Source organism: Hylaeus volcanicus, chromosome 9 (assembly GCF_026283585.1).
Source record: "Hylaeus volcanicus isolate JK05 chromosome 9, UHH_iyHylVolc1.0_haploid, whole genome shotgun sequence".
Taxonomy (NCBI): domain Eukaryota; kingdom Metazoa; phylum Arthropoda; class Insecta; order Hymenoptera; family Colletidae; genus Hylaeus; species Hylaeus volcanicus.
This window is the reverse complement of record NC_071984.1, coordinates 2,685,133-2,703,630: the sequence shown is the minus strand read 5'-3', so window position 1 is coordinate 2,703,630 and position 18,498 is coordinate 2,685,133. Positions and strand designations below refer to the sequence as shown.

General features: G+C 37.3%; 6 protein-coding genes and 1 long non-coding RNA gene across 17 annotated transcripts in view; 3 read left to right on the top strand and 4 right to left on the bottom strand.

Moving 5' to 3' along the window:
• LOC128882019 (phospholipid phosphatase 1-like) overlaps window positions 1-131 on the top strand; it is a 10,358-nt gene extending 10,227 nt beyond the window's left edge. For both annotated transcript variants that reach the window (XM_054133560.1, XM_054133561.1), the window contains one exon: window positions 7-131. The gene's annotated coding sequence lies outside the window, so the exon portion shown is untranslated. The remainder of the gene's footprint in view (window positions 1-6) is intronic.
• Window positions 132-248: 117 nt separating this feature from the next.
• LOC128882017 (DNA (cytosine-5)-methyltransferase 1-like) lies at window positions 249-6,271 on the bottom strand. 3 transcript variants are annotated; one of them, XM_054133556.1, is made up of 16 exons: window positions 6,114-6,271; window positions 5,378-5,922; window positions 4,884-5,247; window positions 4,479-4,802; window positions 4,251-4,403; window positions 3,716-4,175; window positions 3,427-3,629; window positions 2,950-3,367; window positions 2,450-2,773; window positions 2,221-2,372; window positions 1,818-2,152; window positions 1,629-1,740; window positions 1,404-1,553; window positions 1,087-1,253; window positions 774-1,014; window positions 249-523 (listed from the first exon to the last, which is right to left on the bottom strand). In XM_054133556.1, exons 2-16 carry the CDS (start codon window positions 5,836-5,838, stop codon window positions 251-253), a joined length of 4,137 nt encoding a protein of 1,378 aa, XP_053989531.1. In that variant the 5' UTR covers window positions 5,839-5,922; window positions 6,114-6,271; the 3' UTR covers window positions 249-250. The 3 variants fall into 3 exon arrangements, with proteins under 3 accessions (XP_053989531.1, XP_053989529.1, XP_053989530.1); XM_054133554.1 differs by having other exon boundaries at window positions 4,251-4,802; XM_054133555.1 differs by lacking the exon at window positions 6,114-6,271 and adding an exon at window positions 6,028-6,043 and having other exon boundaries at window positions 4,251-4,802.
• Window positions 381-5,911, top strand: LOC128882023 (uncharacterized). Its single transcript, XR_008458262.1, has 3 exons — window positions 381-651; window positions 721-900; window positions 5,772-5,911. It is a non-coding gene; the product is annotated as an uncharacterized LOC128882023 (long non-coding RNA).
• Window positions 6,272-6,767: 496 nt separating the features above from the next.
• LOC128881826 (leucine-rich repeat protein 1) lies at window positions 6,768-9,067 on the top strand. Of its 4 annotated transcripts, none has more exons than XM_054133186.1 (5): window positions 6,768-6,899; window positions 7,042-7,269; window positions 7,331-7,861; window positions 7,943-8,232; window positions 8,323-9,067. In XM_054133186.1, exons 2-5 carry the CDS (start codon window positions 7,105-7,107, stop codon window positions 8,552-8,554), a joined length of 1,218 nt encoding a protein of 405 aa, XP_053989161.1. In that variant the 5' UTR covers window positions 6,768-6,899; window positions 7,042-7,104; the 3' UTR covers window positions 8,555-9,067. The 4 variants fall into 4 exon arrangements, with proteins under 4 accessions (XP_053989161.1, XP_053989160.1, XP_053989162.1 ...); XM_054133185.1 differs by having other exon boundaries at window positions 6,778-7,001; window positions 7,093-7,269; XM_054133187.1 differs by having other exon boundaries at window positions 6,778-7,014; window positions 7,093-7,269.
• Window positions 8,710-11,389, bottom strand: LOC128881827 (uncharacterized). Of its 4 annotated transcripts, none has more exons than XM_054133189.1 (5): window positions 10,885-11,389; window positions 10,588-10,746; window positions 10,034-10,129; window positions 9,652-9,972; window positions 8,710-9,568 (listed from the first exon to the last, which is right to left on the bottom strand). In XM_054133189.1, exons 2-5 carry the CDS (start codon window positions 10,717-10,719, stop codon window positions 9,320-9,322), a joined length of 798 nt encoding a protein of 265 aa, XP_053989164.1. In that variant the 5' UTR covers window positions 10,720-10,746; window positions 10,885-11,389; the 3' UTR covers window positions 8,710-9,319. The 4 variants fall into 4 exon arrangements, with proteins under 4 accessions (XP_053989164.1, XP_053989168.1, XP_053989167.1 ...); XM_054133193.1 differs by having other exon boundaries at window positions 10,892-11,389; XM_054133192.1 differs by having other exon boundaries at window positions 10,949-11,389.
• Window positions 11,390-11,538: 149 nt separating this feature from the next.
• LOC128881825 (DNA repair protein complementing XP-C cells homolog) lies at window positions 11,539-15,123 on the bottom strand. Its single transcript, XM_054133184.1, has 5 exons — window positions 13,358-15,123; window positions 13,074-13,279; window positions 12,731-12,995; window positions 12,456-12,624; window positions 11,539-12,355 (listed from the first exon to the last, which is right to left on the bottom strand). The coding sequence occupies exons 1-5, from the start codon at window positions 15,017-15,019 to the stop codon at window positions 12,000-12,002; spliced, it is 2,658 nt and encodes an 885-aa protein (XP_053989159.1). The 5' UTR covers window positions 15,020-15,123; the 3' UTR covers window positions 11,539-11,999.
• A 450-nt stretch (window positions 15,124-15,573) lies between these two features.
• Window positions 15,574-18,498, bottom strand: part of LOC128881982 (transcription factor Sp4-like) — an 8,136-nt gene continuing 5,211 nt past the window's right edge. For both annotated transcript variants that reach the window (XM_054133488.1, XM_054133489.1), the window contains exons 9-11: window positions 17,377-17,854; window positions 16,997-17,291; window positions 15,574-16,509 (exon numbers count right to left, since the gene is read on the bottom strand). In XM_054133488.1, coding sequence (XP_053989463.1) covers window positions 16,345-16,509; window positions 16,997-17,291; window positions 17,377-17,854 — 938 coding nt within the window. In that variant the 3' untranslated portion in view covers window positions 15,574-16,344. The remainder of the gene's footprint in view (window positions 16,510-16,996; window positions 17,292-17,376; window positions 17,855-18,498) is intronic.

Sequence of the window (18,498 nt, the reverse complement as noted above, 5' to 3'; positions counted from 1 at the left end):
AGTGAGGTGTGTGTATATGTGTAAAAGGAATATTTTTTATCGTAAACTAAAAGTCTGTTTAAAAGAGTACCATTCGCAAAAGCAATAAAACATGATTCAATTCACAGAAGCAATAACAAAGTTGATTCAGTTCTTCCGAAAGATATTAATATACAAAGCTACGTAAAGTTAATGATGTGCGAACATTTCGATTTCTTTTCGATACGTAAACTAATACTTGCATCTCCAACGTACAATTTTTAACTAGTTCTTAGAAGTTTGTACAACTTACACTGGAGGACTCCATACATTCAATTTTTAATTGAGTATCTACGTGGCTCTCGGATTCGTGCTTTTCGACTCGTATGCACTTCCTTATCTGATAGCCAATGGCTGCACCGAGTGGAGGGGGAACTGCGTTTCCAACCTGTCTGTGTTTATCAAGAATGGTCCCATAAAAGCGAAAGGAGTCTGGGAATCCCTGAGATCTTGCGCATTCGCGAACGCTTACTACTCTTGTCTGGGTGGGATGTAGTACACGACCCTAAAAAGCAATGGGGAAAAAAATTTGTTATAATACATCGGTTACAATTTTTATTCGAGTCAGACATTATACGTATATGTGCAGATTGAATTACTTGTCACGATTACATTACACGTCATGAAGAATTGGTAAAGAAATGAAATATAGTATTTAAAGAAGATATATGTACAGATATGTAAATATATTTACGTCTTTAGAATGAGTAAACAAATTGAATATAGACACATCGGACAATAAACTACACATATACCTGTTTTCCCATGGGTTCAGGGTTTGTAATAGTGGTGCCGAAGAACCCATCCCACTCTAATCTGCCATATAAACCTGCCCAATGATTGTGACGATTCCCTGTATGAGGCAGACACCATGGAATCAAGGTATTAAATTGTCTATCGGTTGGATCGCATGGTTTTCCTGTGCAACAAATGCATACTCCTCGATAAGCTCCTGTGGTACTCATGCCAGCCTTCTTATCGTTGTAAATATATTCCCTTAAAGAAAATTAAGCGTAACGACAAGTTTCATCTTCTAAACAAGTTTAGGATACATGCTTCTTCGCTTACAATTTTTTTGAATGAGTTCCATCGCTTAATCTTAGGTCAATGTTTGGCAGATCACGCCAATCCGAGCCACGAGCAATTGGTACGTGGGCCATTCTAGCTTCTACGAGAGGAGCCATTTCTTTGCATATATGGTCTCTCAACAGAACCTGATAATGCTTTCCTCTTATCTACAAAAGAATCTCATTTATGTTAATATATATTCCCATCGATAACAATTTTGAAATTTCTGTCGTGCATAAATATTAATTCTTCGAAGTTGGCAACTAGAGGGATACAAATACTTATATGACTCTACTACTACTATTACTAAATATTACTTTTCTCTGGAAGTGCGACATTGGCTCGCTGTTGTAAGGCATTTCCTCCTTGTTCCATCCGTTCTTTATCTCTGGCAAGTCGGACATTGCATCTTTTACATTAATTGTCCTAAATGGCGCCGACTCCGTCCAAGTACAATTGGAACTATACTGAAATATTTAATAATTGAATATATATATATTTTCAATTAACCTTCAATTAACCTCTAACCATATTATTATTACCTTCTTGTTATCAACTAGTACGCTTAATTGACAGACACGTTTACTAAACACATGCGTGGGCTCTGGGTAATTAGGCAGCGTCTCTCCTGGCGCAGCAGCCATGATCACCATTCTATATTAAACAAATGTCCATAACTGTAAAATTAGATCTATAATTAAATCGAGAACTATAATTAAATCGAGACAGACCTTCTCCTCGTTTGAGGAACTCCATAGTTCCCAGCTTGGAGAATACCAAATGTACACTGATAACCCATGCGAACCAAGCATCGCAATGTTAATTTCAACACCATACTCCTTTTAAAAGACACAAAATTTCTCACGTTCTCCATAACGAAGAACTTAGGCCTATAGTAATCGCAGTAGGATAAATAGGAGACGATAAGAGAGCTTTTGAATAAAGAATACTGTCTCGAGTTGAAGCGATTCATGCCACTGAATCCTTGGCATGGTGGACCGCCACACATTAACTCCACTTCTCCTTTCTGCGGAAGCTTCTGGCCAATTCCATCCATCAGTTCACCCTAAAATATGCGATAATATTATTACATGGTATTACTAAACAAATATATGCTACATAAATTATACTGACATCCATAACTTTCTTTAGTAACACATTACAATCTTCCGTAAACACTGTTGCTTTGGAATTGTTCAACCGGTATGCAAAAGCAGCAGGTTCCTCCTTCTCGATGGCCCAACAGTTTTCAGAAATACCAGCCTGGTGAAAACCTTCTGACAACCCTAAAACACAAATATCATAAATGTGATAATTATTAAATACTTCAAACAACTTGTACGTCTACTAACAAGACACGCACCACCACAGCCTGCGAAGACATCCATTGTCTTCAATTTTCTAGCAATCGCTTTGTACTCGATAGGCTTGTTAACAGCTGCGTTCTTCTGTTTTTCCTCTGTCCTCTTGCCTTTCACCTTCGAACCGCCTTTACCTTTACCATATTCTCCTATGGTAATAGCATGATTAGGTGGCTCTTCGAACGTTTTCTCTTTCACGTTGTAGGCTTCGTTGAAGTAGAATCTGTTTGGTCCAGCAGCAGTCCACTCATCGACAGACTGGTGTAAATTTTCAGAGTACGTAAGGTAGCATTTATCAACTACTTCAGTGAATTTTACATCGCAGACTGTGGAAATTATATTTATCAAAGTGAAATAGTTTCGAAGCAATTGTGAGATATGTTTAAATTGGTTCGGTGCTTAAATAGTTTCAAAACAATTCTAAGCTACGTTTAAATAATTCCAAAGCGATTTTAATTTACATTTAAATAGGTTTAAAGTATTGGCATTTCTGAAGAACTACCTTCTTCGCTCCAATAGACCATGTTCAGATCGGCTTGCTCCATCAGCGTATAGTTCCTATGAGTATTTTCAGGCCTATACAATTTATTTATTCTAATATTAATATCACAAGGCGAGACGAGCAAGTCATCGGTGCTAGCATATATCTCCTTTATATACCCTATACAAAAAGGGTCCGGAGTATCGAAATTGGAACCTTTTACGTGGTCAGAAAATTTTCTGTAGTATTCGGGGTACATATCTTCGTCTACAATTTTCTTTTTCAAAGTTTGCGAAGCTTGGTATGTTATCTTATATTGAAATTGAAAAACTGTTGGTTGGAGAAACACAGCTGTGCCAACTCTGTACTCTTCGCCCCTGTATTTCACTGCTTGATAGATTACTTCTCTACTACTCTTCGCTTCCACTCGTTCGCAGACCTTCAAGCATAAGATAATTTGTTAAATATAGAAATAAGTAATGTATTAACTGCACGTACCTTTGGTGTATTGAACTGTTCTAATGTCCTTAGATGCTCGCACACAGGGCAGAATCTATAACTATTTTCTTTTTGGATACACTCTGAGTCTGGCAGAGGATCTTCAAACCTGGCTGTCTCAGGAGTGTAACGCAGCTGGTAAAAGAATGTTTTGCCATCTGCTTTGACTTTCATGTCGTCTTTGAAGCTTAAATTCGTGTTACCTATAAAGTACAAATAATGTGTAATACTAGTCTATTATATGTTCATATTAATCTGTATCGTAGGATGATTACCTAACCCAACTAACCTAACACAGCCCAATCGTCAGGCACCTTTTTAAAAACAACAGTGCACTTCGATCGAATAGATTTAATGGGCACATCATCGCAATCATCACTGAGAAACAATTCTATAGGGTCCGATGTTTCTCCAAGAATGGTATCGTTGCCTCTGTGGAACCAACTCGCATGAAACTGCTTCATTCCACTCTTGGTTTCCCACATGTAAATAACTTTGGCGATGTGGGATGGTTTCGCTGAGTTTCTTGGCTCGATGAGGACATAATCATTCACATGTACCTCTTCGCTCTCCAGCATAACAGATTTATAAAAGATTCTTTGGTTATCGACAGCGATTGGGTCTCCTATCCATGCGATGTCTTTTCTGAGTTCCTTGAAAACTTTCATCCTGATGTCTTCGCTCTCAGATTGCTTCATCGCGATCGTTTCGTACTGGTCTTCGTTCTCAGGATCCGAATCATCTGCTTCCTAAAAACACGTATAAATTGTGAACGTAGTATATAATTTTATGTTGTATTATGTTTATAAGGGATTCATTTATACTTGAATGGTCATGTTTGGACACTTCCTCTTGATGCAAGCCTGCTTGCTTCTTCCAGATCCTCCAAATTTGATCATATCCTTGCAAGCGTTGCAAGAACCACAGTCTGGGTGCTGACAATTTTCGCACACTCCACACCTCTGCCTCCTAGGACCCTGTAGTATAACAAAGTCCAAACGATAAGCATATAACACCAAAAATAAGTAATATCCTTCGATATAAACATTTACCATTGTTATTTTCTCATCGTGTTTAACCAGTTGATCCGCAAATATATTCTCAAACATATCGTTAACCAACAGTGTAGTAGTTGCCTTCGTCCAGCTAGGTTTCTTAACTTTCTGTTCCCTATGTGTCCTACGTAGTGCAGCTCTTTTCCCCAGCGTAACCCCAGCAAGACTTGCCAATGATCGCATGCAAGGATTCGTAATAAGAGGGACTTCGTCAGTCTCCGCAGCATTGTCAAACGACAATACTTGATCGCACACAAACTGTGCATGGCGTAGCAGAGAATCCTCTGTGAACTTTTTCATCCCTTTGGGTGGCACTACCATCTGTAAAAGGATAATTGGAACGAATTCGATGTAAAATAAAATATATTTCTAAATATGAAGAACATCTTTGAAATTCATTACTTGGAGTTTATTGAGCAAGTCCTCGTAAGTGGGACTAATCTCACTCAGGAGAAATTCTATGACCAATTTGCTCATGTATATCTTCTCTTTCACCACATCAATGAAAGGAGAGTACACATCCGATGGCTCCATTAGAATATATTCAGCAAACGCTGTGCTGAAGCCTATGAGAGCTAGTTCTCCTCCGTCGAAGCCTGACACGTACCACTCGTTTAAAGGACCCATGTCTTTCGCTGGCACTCCACCTTCCGGGGATGGATCTTCATCGTAGATGGGTTTCAGGTATCCAGAGAAATATAACAGGACATTCTTTTCGATGAGGCCGGTGTCGAAGGGACACAGATGACCATTTTTATCATACACACTGAAATGTGTATAACGAATATATATCATAAATGTATTAAATAAATATAATAAATGTACATTTTATGTATAAATAATTTAACAATAAATACTACTGGCTTAAAAATAAGGATTCAATTGCAATATCTCACCTGAAGTGAGTTAATTTATTCTGAGGAAGATAGTCGCTATCGTGTACAAACGATTCGTCTCCATTGAACAAGCACAATCTTGGATCGGTTAAGGCAATATCTTCGTCTACCGCATTGTTTGGGTGTCCAGGATACAGTTTCATCTCATTGTTCAATTTCTGGCAACAATATTCACATTTTCTAGGAAAATTATTCGCTTTTATAATCTGAACTTTCTGTATGAGTTTATTTTCGGTATGGTTGTTGGCTTGCTTTGATTGCGGACTGTGATTCTCTTTATTATGTTCGTTTAACGTCGAGAGACCATCTTCTGTGGTATTGTCTTGCAACTTTTGCAATTTTGTTTGTTGATGTTGTGTACCGTCATCGAAGTCTGCTTGTTTTCTTTTGGCAGCTTGCTTGGAGAACATGTCGACTATGGATTGGCCGTGCTTGCTGAGTTTCGAACTACCCGATTTCATTTTGATATTTTAGTTTGGGAGAATCGAGCTGTTGGAAGCTTTCTTGTCGACTCAATAATATTATAAATTAAATATACAACGAAACTGTAATGCATAATATGTATATTCAATTAATAAACAAGCCTTAATAATTAATGTGAATACATCATTTATGTAAGTGGTGATTATTATCTTGAAAAATTAAAAAACATAAATAAATACATAAACACTCATAATAAAAGCATCATCTATGTACATAAATGTGTATTATCAATTTAAAAAATTGAAAAACTTACATAAATAAATACATAAACACTCAGTCGAACTCCTAAACAATAACGTAATAAAAAATCATAAAATTATATAGTATCACTAACATATGACTTTTAAATAACATAAACACGAACACGTTCGTCTAAAGTAGTTTTTCAAACAGTATTCTGCCATTTTGTTTTTCTACGTTTTCCCGCGTTTTTTCCATGCATGGTAACCAACTTCAAATTTCTTTAAACATAACCCGAATTCTAAGTCTTTACGTTGGCACTATACTCCGTCCAATAAGATTCGTTCTAGCAGCTCGCAAATAGATCTTATTGGTCCGCTGCGTCTGACATTTGCGCATGCGTTACTAGACAAAGATACATAGTATGAGGCGAGGGTGCTTTCTATCTTTGTCTAACAGCGCATGCGCACTGACGCGCACGACCCGCGCGCTTTTCAAACATTATAACGTAAACTTTTAAGTTATCGTTAAATAAATTTGTAATATAATAAGCTAAATTCGTAATATAGTAAGCAAAAGATCAGATGCCTTGTTAGGAGAATATATTCCTATGTATTCCTTCCCTTTTAAGCTTATTTTAATCTTATACGTAGATTGTATTTCTAGTTACATTTCTAGCTGACGGTGCATAGTGATTTTCCCCTAGAACGGCAAGAATCACTGTCACCTGTCGCACACGCATTTGTTCATTTAGGGATTCAGCCTGCGCGCGAAACAGGAATTTGTTTACGTTTTTTTCCAATTTGTCAAAGGAGAACCTACGTGTTAAGATGTGTCTACATCACATTTGTAATTAACAGTATGTGATTCCATCCATGAAAAAGTTAGTCTTGTGTTGTTCGGTACTGTCATTACCTGACATTGCAAAAATTCATCTCACAAGATTAACCGATTAACACAGGTATATATATAAGGTATATATTAATGGTATAATGCTACAGGTATATATTAATGCTATAATGCTATTTCACCATCTGCTGTTCACTTGAAAGATATTGTTTACAATGAAACTGTACTGCAACGTGGAAGTGAATAACAGGTCCGCTCCGAATGTGGTGCGAAAGAAATCACAACGGTCGGTTCTAGCTATTGGGAGACAGACAGTGAAGAGCGATGACTTGTTTATACTTTGGCAGACGTTGCAGAATAAACAAGGTGTCAGATACAAGGTGGGAACACTCTTTACAAAATTCTAATAGAAAAAATTAATGTTCACCTAATTTCTTTCAGATCAACTGCAACGTATCTCAAATATTCACAAAGTTCATCAACGAAGGAAAAGCTACTATTCGCTTCCTAGAACCACCGCACGACTTAGTTATTCAATCCGACATAATTCAATTGAAAAGTTTCATTCACACACTGAAGCTCGCGTTGTCTAAGAAAGTAAATCTGTCAGTTCTGACCATATCGAATCTAAATCCGAAGAGCTTGAGTGCCATTCCAAAGATCAAAGTCGTGGTCAACAAATCTTCGGACTACCCAACCTTGGAAGGTTTTCCAAGAACGACCGAGGAATTGTATCTAGTAGGATCGAATAGACTATCGTTGGACAAGCAAATTCTAAAGCTTCAGAGCTTGAGGATATTAAACTTGTCGAGCAATCGAATATCGTCTATACCAAAAGAATTGGGGTACTTGCAGCATTTACAGGAATTGAATCTATCGCAGAATCTACTTAATAAAGGTACGAACTGGGTGTGGTTGGATCAGGGTCCTATTAAATCGAATCTGAAGCTACTGGACATAAGCAATAATTTGGTAGGTTGCTTGTATCGTAAACAAAACTCCACTAATCATGGTAACATTCGTATAATAATACATTTTGTACTCTTTACGCAGTTAACAACGCTACCAGAACAGATTGGGAAACTCCATGCTTTGATTAATCTAAAAGCCAGCAAAAATATGCTGTCCTATCTACCACAGAGCCTTGGAAAGTTATCCAAGTTGAAATATTTAGACCTATCTAAGAATAATTTAGAATACATGCCTGGAAGTACAAGAAATTTAAGGCTTGCTTTATTAGATGTCTCTGAGAATGAGTTTCGAAGGACAGAGTCGCATCTCATGAGCAACCTTGACGTACCTAGCTTGACTGAGAGCGCAGCCAGATCCTTCCTCAAAACAAGGTTTGCAAATAACATTTATAACTACATTTGTTTAGTATAATTCAAGTGCTTTAATGAGAGTTCTTTAAATATATTTCTGTGTTTTTGTAGGCATCCATACGACGCGAGTTTGATACCAGTTACCTTAGTTAAGTTTTTAGACAACGCAAAGTATTGTATGTGTGGCAATCCTTGCTTCGATTGCTACATAAGAAAGTTCATGGAGTTTCATTTAAGTATAATAGCCAACAGCGTAAAGTCATCAGAGAACGTTACTGTACCATTTGACTGTTACTTTTGCTCAATTAGCTGCCTGAGTAGTTATGGAAAAATACAGTACTGAAATACTTATTTTTAATAATTATTCTTGGATCACAGATTAGATATATATGTACCCCGAATTAAGGAATGATATTTGTATAAGTTTTGTACATTGTACGCAGTCATTATATGATATTTTCATATTGTTAATTACACGTGTTTCAACGATATTAAAACTTTTATCGGTTAAGAAAGTATGATTTATTGCATTTTAGGTATAAAAATGTATCTTTCTTAACAATTTTGATTAAACATCTGGTAAAATCTCTTAATATTAGTTTGAAAATTAGAAACGAGTTCTCTTTCAATTACATCAGTCTACGGTATAACTTAAATATAAATGTTAGTAAATAATAAAACTGAATAAAACTCAGAAATCTCGTTAAACAGTTAAGATCAAGATCACAGAAAATTTGTTCAATTATTTCTTTTCTTAATTTCAACGAAATAAAAATATATGATTATATGGTAGACTATTGTGCACGATGCATTTTTTTTGTAATTTATTGATAAATAAATCATTTGTCATCCGTTTCTCAATTTTCTTTTAACAGCACACCTGTTTTAATAAATTCTTTATTCCTTCACCTATAGATTGCCATAATTTATCACATACTTCGTTCATTTTTAACTAAAAGATCTTAATAAAATTTTGCAATATGTCTTTCATCTTACAAATTCAAGTATTTTCATAATCAACATGTTAATTGTCATGATCATCAGAGACCAATAAGTTCTTTAAAACTTTTATTTAAGAAAACGCATTGAATCGACCACATTTTTCTTACTACGTTTTCTTTTTTTTAACGAAATCAAACCCAGAGTCGTCCATGGTAAGATAGTACTCTAGAGGTGTTACAGTCTTTTTCTTCCCCAAATGTGGTACAGTGAAATCAATATCTTTATATTTATTCTCATCTATGCTTCCGTACGCTTGCAAAGGATGAAGGTAAACATCTGGATCTTCTGGTAACTGAACTAGCTCCATTTCGTACTTTCCTTCGGTCGAATCCCTTGATGACGAAGCATTTTCACTCTATCGTGTGCGATACAAACATTTCTTTAACTCGTTCAATTAATTTATTATTGTTAAAACTTGGTATAGCAATTTATACGCACCTGTAAGTTCGATTCACTGTTATCTTTTGTACATTTAAAATTGTTTGGCATCTGTAAATCGTCTATCGATATTTTATTTGTTTTTAGGAGTCCCATAATCGCTGCGTTTCTATTAAGCTTACACTTTTGCAAAATAGTTTCTTTGGTTTCAGGTTCATTGATCTCAGGTGTCACAGTTTCTGTACTTGAATCGCTATGACTGTAACTTGTTTCTCTTAAAGCGAACTTGCCTAAAGGTTTATTAGAATTTAAACTAACTGTCTTTTGTCTTGCTTTTATGTTCCGTTCGATCAGCTCGTTCGAATAACTAATACCACTGTACTGTAAATTAAAATTAATTTTCATGCGTGTTTTAGGGTGAGTATCGAGTTTCGATGTTTACCTCTTTAATGGAACACGCAATCTCGCTTTCGTGCAATTGAGAGGGTTCGTCGTAGTGGTTTCTTCTATCCTTATCATCGTCGCTGTCATCGTATAACTGTTAAGTAGAATTTTTTAATTATTTAGGGGGAGTTTTATTTAGAAAGGGGTCGAAGTCGTGTTGACTAGAAGTTGATTAGAACTAATATACTAGTCTTGCGATTGTTTAATCTTTACGTTGCGCTCTCTGGGATACCGTTATGGATACCAGAGGTCTGTTATATAGCTCGGGTGCCTTAGGATCGCCAGACCCATACAGTGGGTATGATCGGATGTAAGCACAGCCCCTGAGGGTTTAAATTATGGTAACATCCATCTCTTAGAATCATGCTAATGAAAAATTCAAGAGTGGAAGTGATTGAATGGTGGAGCAATATTTGTAATTTACGTAAGAAATAGTTGAATCGATAGCAATTATAACTATTTTAGTGAAATAATTATGCCGAGACTTGAGTTACATTGAACTTTGATATAACTTTTAGATCGTCAAAGTAAAGGACAGATGTGGTTACTAACATTTGCATTTCTCGCTGACTTGGGTTTGCCTATCTTTCTGCTTCGTTTGCCCTCTTTTTGGCGTATGAACAACGAATGCTCGTCCGAGTAAGGTATCTCTGTAACTTTCTTGATGTCATTGAATATACTCATGACAAAGTTGATCTAATTGCAACGAATCTGCAAAAGTAAATCATACATTAAAATTTGAACAATAACATTGAAACATAACCTTAAAGTTTCGATTATCAGTAACGCAAATTAAATCAAACAAAAACTGTATAAATACAATTAGCTATTGACAATTTTCATGCTTACGGATTACATTTATTATGCACACTTTAATACAGCGGTATAGTCACTTAAAGAAAGTGTAGTTTACCAAATTTTCATCATGACGTTAACGTAACATATTTTGCAAAACAACGTGACAGTATTAAATTTGACGTTGTAAACAGAAAGCTAGGTTATAAATTATATTCTTGTATCATAGAATAAGAATGAATTTGCGTATAAAATATCTTTTTAACAGTAATATTCTCTAATATTCCCTTACTCGAGCGTATATTTTGATATATTAATCACGATCAGTGCAGATCAGTGTTACCAGATGTGGCATGTGGCTCCTAGTCGCGCATGCGCGTCGAGAATAGCTGAGCGCGCAGTGCTGAAAAACACCGACCAATCACAGCGCACGAGTAGCGCGCGCTGTGATTGGTCGTTGGTTTCTCGTTAATAATTGAAAAACGAAGCACTATTCGACATTTTTGCAAAGGAAATTGTTGTTCAGAATCGCGTCAGCTACCCCCTACTTCATTATAAACATACAAATAAACATACATACGAATTTTGAAAAAAAAAATAGATTTTTACATATTTTCCACTGGCACTTCCAAGACTGCAGCTAAGATTACAAATTAAACATAGCTACAGGCCCGAGGGTTAAACAATTTACAAATCATACGAAGCACGTATAATGTACAAACATATTACTTTATTACGATAATTTTACAAAATTCGCGGTTTATGTACACTATATCAATTTCGTAGATTCTAAATACTCATTATTACCGAAAGTCTAATAATACTTGATAAATACAGAAAAACATTTAAAAAAAAAAAATAAATTAATTAATTACAATCCTAAATCCTTACCAAGGGATTTATAAAAAGATAGAAAAATAAATTTGAAGTATAAAAAAGTATGACTGAACGCGTTATTGAGAAAAAATTCTTAATGTTTACAATCGCACGTGCATTTTTCTCTTCTTAAGAAATTAACAAACTATTTCAACATATTATTTAACATATATATATGTTATGTCTAACAAAATATACAAGTTGCCACGCAATCATTTACAACTACATGAAATATTTTTAAGTGGAACAGAAAAGTTTTCTTTGACTTATCGAGAAGAAGTTCCCCATGAGATTTACGAAACTCTAGCCTTCTTCGCGTCCCTCGTTAACCGTTCTTTTCGTTTGCCCCCGGTGGAAGACGTTGTCTCCTGCGAAAAGTTGTACCTCGCAGCCAATCGTTCCCTTATGAACAAACCCTGAATCAATTTCTTCCAATTCCCGTACACTCTTTTCTCCCTTTTCTCTTTGGCTCGTTTAGCCGCCTCCACTTGCTCTGCCTCCCAAGCCTCTCGCAATGTGTCCTCGTACTCTGAGCAGACTACGTACCCTTCGATGGCAGGCACAGCGCCCATGCATCCAAAATTAAAACCCACAACGGCTGGGGCACAATCGATATTCAGCTTTCTAGCGATACGGTTCAATGCTGGAACTGTGTAACAAGTATTATACTTTGTATTAACTGCTTTACCAAATTACTAGTTTAAAATTTTTGTTTGAATGTTTGAATGTCAAATGTTTAAATTACTCACGATTTATGTGGACTGTGCCCTTTGGAAGCATGCATTGTTTGAACAAATCCACGTTTCCATACTCGTTTCGTGGAACTATACCATCCTTAGCTTCAGGTGGTACGTACTCTGTGGTCTGCCACTCACCGAACACCTCCAGCAATAGATCATTGATCTTCATTTTGGTCAGCTATTTCAAATCAAATAATAGTAGATATTTAATTGTAGAACTGTATATGTAATTGTATAACTGTATGTAGAATTGTATTTTCAATGCCAGCAGAAAACATTATTACCTTGTCGTACTTTGGACGGGCCTTTACTATTTTGTAAGGTTCCTCCTTCGGCTTCACAACTCTAGCTTTCTTCAGCCACGTTTCCCTCGAGCAGAGCGTGTGCACACAGTGGCGAGAGTAGATAGGTTCACCAGTAGAAGTATATCCCAATGGGACACAATCCGGAGGGTACAATGCTTCAAACTTAAGTAAATGCCTCGTAAGAACATACAGTGGGTGTCCTTTGCATTCTCCGATTGTCTTAGGCAGTGGTTGTTCCAATTCTCTGCGAAATGAAAGAAAGTAAGCAAAGTTCTTAAATAAGAAAGCTGAGTTTGCAGCGATTAGAAGTCTGAAAATATACTTTTGTAGGAACATCTCATCTTCCGCTCTTGAAATAGCAGTGTCCTTTTCCTTCCAGTAAGACAATGTTTGGACCCACCACTTCTCTTCGATGCGCTGCTTGCGTGTGACTGTGAGCCAGTGGGGACAGTAGCGCTTCGTTACATCCTTTATTAAATTCTCAGAGTTCCAGGCTACCACATATAATACTGGTTTTGATGCTTTTCTCTGCGAAAGAGTACAGCTATTAATATCATATAAAAAGACTTATTATTTAAATGTAATGCAATTGTTCGCTTCACTTACATACACATCAGCAACACAATGAATTTTTTCATCCATCACATTCACACTAATCCAGCTCTCCTCTGATTCTAGGTACACTTCTGCCCAGAGATCCTGCCCCTTTTTCTTTTTATCTCCATCCTCAATTTCACTGTCAGAAGACAACAATTTTTTGTTCTTCGCTTTAGGGTTCTTAGAGCTCTGCGTTGTTTCTTCGTTGTTATCCATTAACTTCCTTCTTGTCACACGTTGTGGCTTGGGTTGAAACTCTGCCTCGGAATCCGCAGAATCTTCATCGATGTAATACTTTGAGCGAGTGCCATCGATGGCATCATTTTTTGAATTTGAGATTCTAGTTTTCTTTGCTTTACTATCTTCTACGACGTTAACTCTACGAGATCTCAACTGACGTACACCAGATACTTCTATTCCTTCCTCTGCGAGCTTAGACTCACTTTCTTTTCCTGTACTTCTAGTTGGCTCAGTTTTAGTCTTCTTGTTACTATTAGATTTACTTCTCTTCGAGCTTTGCGATTTTGATTGTAAAACTTCCGCTGCCCTTTTCTTGGCTTCCATTTTAGCGATCTTCTCTGCCTCTGGACTGTTTTTAACTACATCACAAGTTTTCTTTTTGTTCATCCTTGAAGAGGTTTTACCTTTAGACGTATTAGAATCGCTTTTAGACTTATCTTGTTGATTAGGTCTGTCGAGTTTAAACAGCGGATTGTCTCTTAACGCTCTATGAGGTGGACAGAGAGATACGACTAATCGACAATTTAATCCTAGAGCCCTTGCTGTGGCAACATACAATAATACCAACACTCTATAATCGCAGATCTTTTTTTCTCGTAATACTTTCAACAAACTCTCTGTGTCTATACGATTATTGGCATTATTTTCAACGCAGTCGAATGTAAATACATGCTTGAACCACTTCGTGAACTTTTCTAAGTAACCGAGATCTACTCGGTTCTTTGGATAATAGTTGGTCGAAAGTAACGATAACGCAGTTGACATTACTTCGGGTTCATTTACCTGTTTATTCAAATGAAATCCATATGCTAGCCAACAGAGTAATCCTACCTTTTCTATATAGATTTCATTAGCCTTCAGTCGTCTCAGAAGAAGCGTTTTCAAACTCTGCCCTCCGTTTTTCTTCTTGTTATTTAACATGGAACTCGTACCAGGTAGAATAATCTCGATGCCATCCTTAGGAATAGTGTACTCTGTAGCATCTACGGTGTCTTCTTTTATACTTGTATTCCTAGAATCATTTTTATCAGGCGAACCGGTGACGTTTTCTCCTAAAAGTAGAAGTTCGTTAATCTCGTTGGACGACGCAGCATCTTTCCCTTCTATTTTCAATCCATGCCCTTTTTCCTCTTTTCTCTGTGGCACGGAAGGGTCCAGAAACGATTGTTCTTTCTTGACATTGTCATTATTGAGTTGAAACTGTTGCGAGATTTCCAGATTTTTCAGAACTTGAGCAAACAGTTCAATGTTGCTTGCTCCGTTGACATCTTCGAGATCCTCCTCGTCGCTGCTTTCATCTTTGGTATCACTCGAAGCAGAGGAAGACTTCGGTTTCTTTTCGAAAAAGCTGCAACTTGCGGTTATCTTTTCCGAGTTTACTCGAAAATCATCGTTACTGTCGGAACTGTCGTCCTCCGATAAACCGCTCATTTTACAAACTTCATGAAACGACGAAGTTTTTGTATGATTACAACATAACGTGTAATAAAAGACTTCTATTTACCAACTTCTACGTTTCAAAATTACAGGAATATTTGTTTTTGTAAGGTTAGTGTTATAAGGTAAGGTTAGAGCTCTGCTTCTGGGCATGCGTGCAGCGTTGCTAGGGGCGACGCCGACACGCGCGCAGCGTTGCTAGGGGCGACACCGACTCGCGCATGCGCACTACCTCTAGCGTCAAAAAGTGTCATTTCAAAATCTGTCGGCACTTTAAACAATTTAGAACCGAACAAGAGTTTCAGACAATGATTTCAAGGATTTTAAATGTTTAAAGCAGCTGAAATTGAAACTGACTGCGCGTTGTTTTCTATACAGTACTGCGCGCTGGGTTCTGCGCATGCGCGAGTAGGAGTTTTCCCTGGCGCGAAATACGTAGCCCGTTTGAAATTGATTGTTGAACTTATTGGTCCAGTCTTGCTTTTTACTAATTATTAGTCTTGTAATCCTTAATTTTTTACATTGGAATGCTTTACATTACATTTCTTTACATGTTTGTAGGTAGCTCGGGTACCTCGGGATTGCTAAATGAAATAAGTAAAATAGAAATATGCTTTAAATCGTTTTCTCGACTTTTCAGCGACAAGGAATATAATGCGTGAATTTGTCTATTTACTGGTTTATTGAAAGATCAATAAGATGACAATAATCTCTATTGATTTTTTAGATAAATCAAGTAAATTAGTTTGTAAAACACGATCTATTGTTCAAAGCTATGGAAAACAATATAAGTGCCGTAAGGTGCCATTCTAGTTAACGATGTAATTAAGATACACGCGTGGATGGTACAAGGCTGTTCCAAAAGATTTTGCAAACGACCAAGTGTTTTTAAACTAAAAGCAAAAGAGCCTTACCTTTTACCTGTTTACACTTTATATTAGTCTATTTAAACGTTACGCCTGAAACGATTCATTCGACGCGACATCGTCCCTACGCGTAACAAAAGATTCTCCTATAATAAGGTGAAAGACTGAACCATCCCTACGAATCGCAATATCAAAAACCGTTTATAAGTGTAAAATTCATTTTGTGCAAAAACTTTTTACATTAATATACATTATATACATATTTACAAATCGTCATCGTTACAAAAATAGATCAATATGCATTACGAATTACGATAATCCCTGTAAAAAGTTATTCTCTCCCGTTAAACGATATAACGCTATTGACAAATCTCGTCTTTCGTCGACGTCGTTAACGTAACAACCAACTAACTAACAATTTCTCCTAAATCCTCAGAGACGGAGGATTCCACTTTACTCGTTCGTCACGTGATTCGTTGGCTGAGCCTTTATCTCGTCTATCTGCTCGGTGATGACGATGTCGGACTGCTCCGTATCTTTGTGGAGGGCGATGATGATTTTCTCTTCCGTGGAAGATTGGCTGTCGGAGGAACCTTCCTGCGTTGAAGTAGCTGCTTCCTGAAACACGAAGAAAATTATTTCAGTACTTTCTAGGAGTCCTTTTCCTATTACTTAAGACACTTAAGGTGGTTGTTCCGTGGATTTATTTAACGGAGGATTTAAAAACAAAACCCCACTAGACTGTTCTTTGATCAACACGTTGACTGCCAGAGAAATATTCTTGAAAATTTCAGCTAGGATTAAATATTATTCAGACTATTGGAAACTACATAATCAAACATCCGTCGTGGTATTTATTTTTGTAACTTCATCGAAATACACGAATTTCATTTAAATTCGTTTCCTTCGAAGCTTAACTTTCAGAATTAATTGTTTTAGTTCTTCAGTGAAAAGCACTGTCACCCACGTATGGGTGACGTGGCGATCAACCTGTTAAATATGAATCATGCAAGCCTATTTCGATTTAAATCGACCACCCAGAGAAGTTTGCAATGATATTTTTGAATATCTCGAAACAACTACCTTCGACCAAAACTTTTCTCACCGTGCTTCGAATTTTCGTGTGCGTCTTAATATGTTTCGTCAAGTGATCCGACCGCATGAATTTCTTCGTGCACTCGGGACACTGGAATCTCTTCTCCCCGGTGTGGGTCCTGCGATGCCTCTGAAGCTCGTCGGATCTGGTGAACTTCTTCCCGCAGAATATCCAACTACAAACGAACGGTCGTTCGCCCGTGTGCCACCTCAGATGAGCCCTCAGGTGACTCGTTTTCCCGTACACCTTGTTGCATCCGGCTATGTGGCAGACGTGTTGGCGTTTCCTGGTCAGGTCTCGATTCCTATACAACAAAATTCCATTATAAACTATATCCAAAAAAGTAAATAACAATGGGTGAATGTATATCCCAGTGAAACGTTCCCCACCTATCACCATCGCCGCAGTTGGGACACGTGCAGGCAACTCTCCTTCGATGCTGTTTATTAGAATCAGTGTCCACGTTGGTCGATCCTGCGGTGCTGACTTGGTGCTGGTGAGACGCGGGAGCGGGCGTCGACAGCGTATTATTGGACTGAAGAGTCTGCAGGATTTGCCATTTAGTAGCGTCGTTCGAGTCTAGCTGAACCGTTGGTGTAGCTACGATGGGTGTGTTCGCGGTGGGCATGGTCTGGAGGTTGGCAGGCTGAAGAGCGCTCGCAGGAATCACTTGCACGTTACCTAGACCCGGGATATTCTGCACAGGGATCGACTGGAGGACGCAGCCGTTCGCCGTGCTCATTCCTCCGGTAGGCTGGATCTGCATTATGCTTCCGCCGCCGACGCCTCTCATCATGTTCCCTTGTTGGGCGGTCAGATTCGCCAACGCTGATGCAGGAATCAGGGTCAACTGCTGCGCCTGGGTTCCTGTGATCCAAACGAGTTGATTAAGATGTGGCATTTAAATGGGATAATATCATGTACTGGTACCGATGCATACGAGTGTGTTGAGCCATTAACCCATTGACTGTGGGACGATTTGTGATGTAGAGAAGAGATTTAGAGGTATTGTAAAAAATATCAGCTCAGAGAGGACGATAAGACGAAACTTTTTTGTATTTACAGTTTATCGATAGGACGTTTAGTTTCAGAGATAAAAATTGAAAACTTGAAAGACCTTTTCCCTGAAATTTAATTGTATTTGGAATGGTGGAAATGGAAAGTGTCGTTAGTTGACAATTACTTATTCGTCGAAATTTTTGAAAGTATTTCTTTATAGGGGATGATATGGCGAAACTTTTTTGTATTTACAGTTTATTGATAGGACGTTTAGTTTCAGAGATAAAAATTGAAAACCTGGAAGACCTTTCTCCTGAAATTCAATTTTTGTTCAGCAACAAACTCTTAACTTTTCAATTTTTATTTTCAAAACTAAGGGCCCTACGATTAAACTATAAACACAAATAAAGTTTCGTCTTATCATCCTCTATGAGCTTATATTTGTTTTAAATTGATTTAACGAAGATGAACAGACCTAACCCGGACCTAACCCAGACCTCTTTCCTGAAATT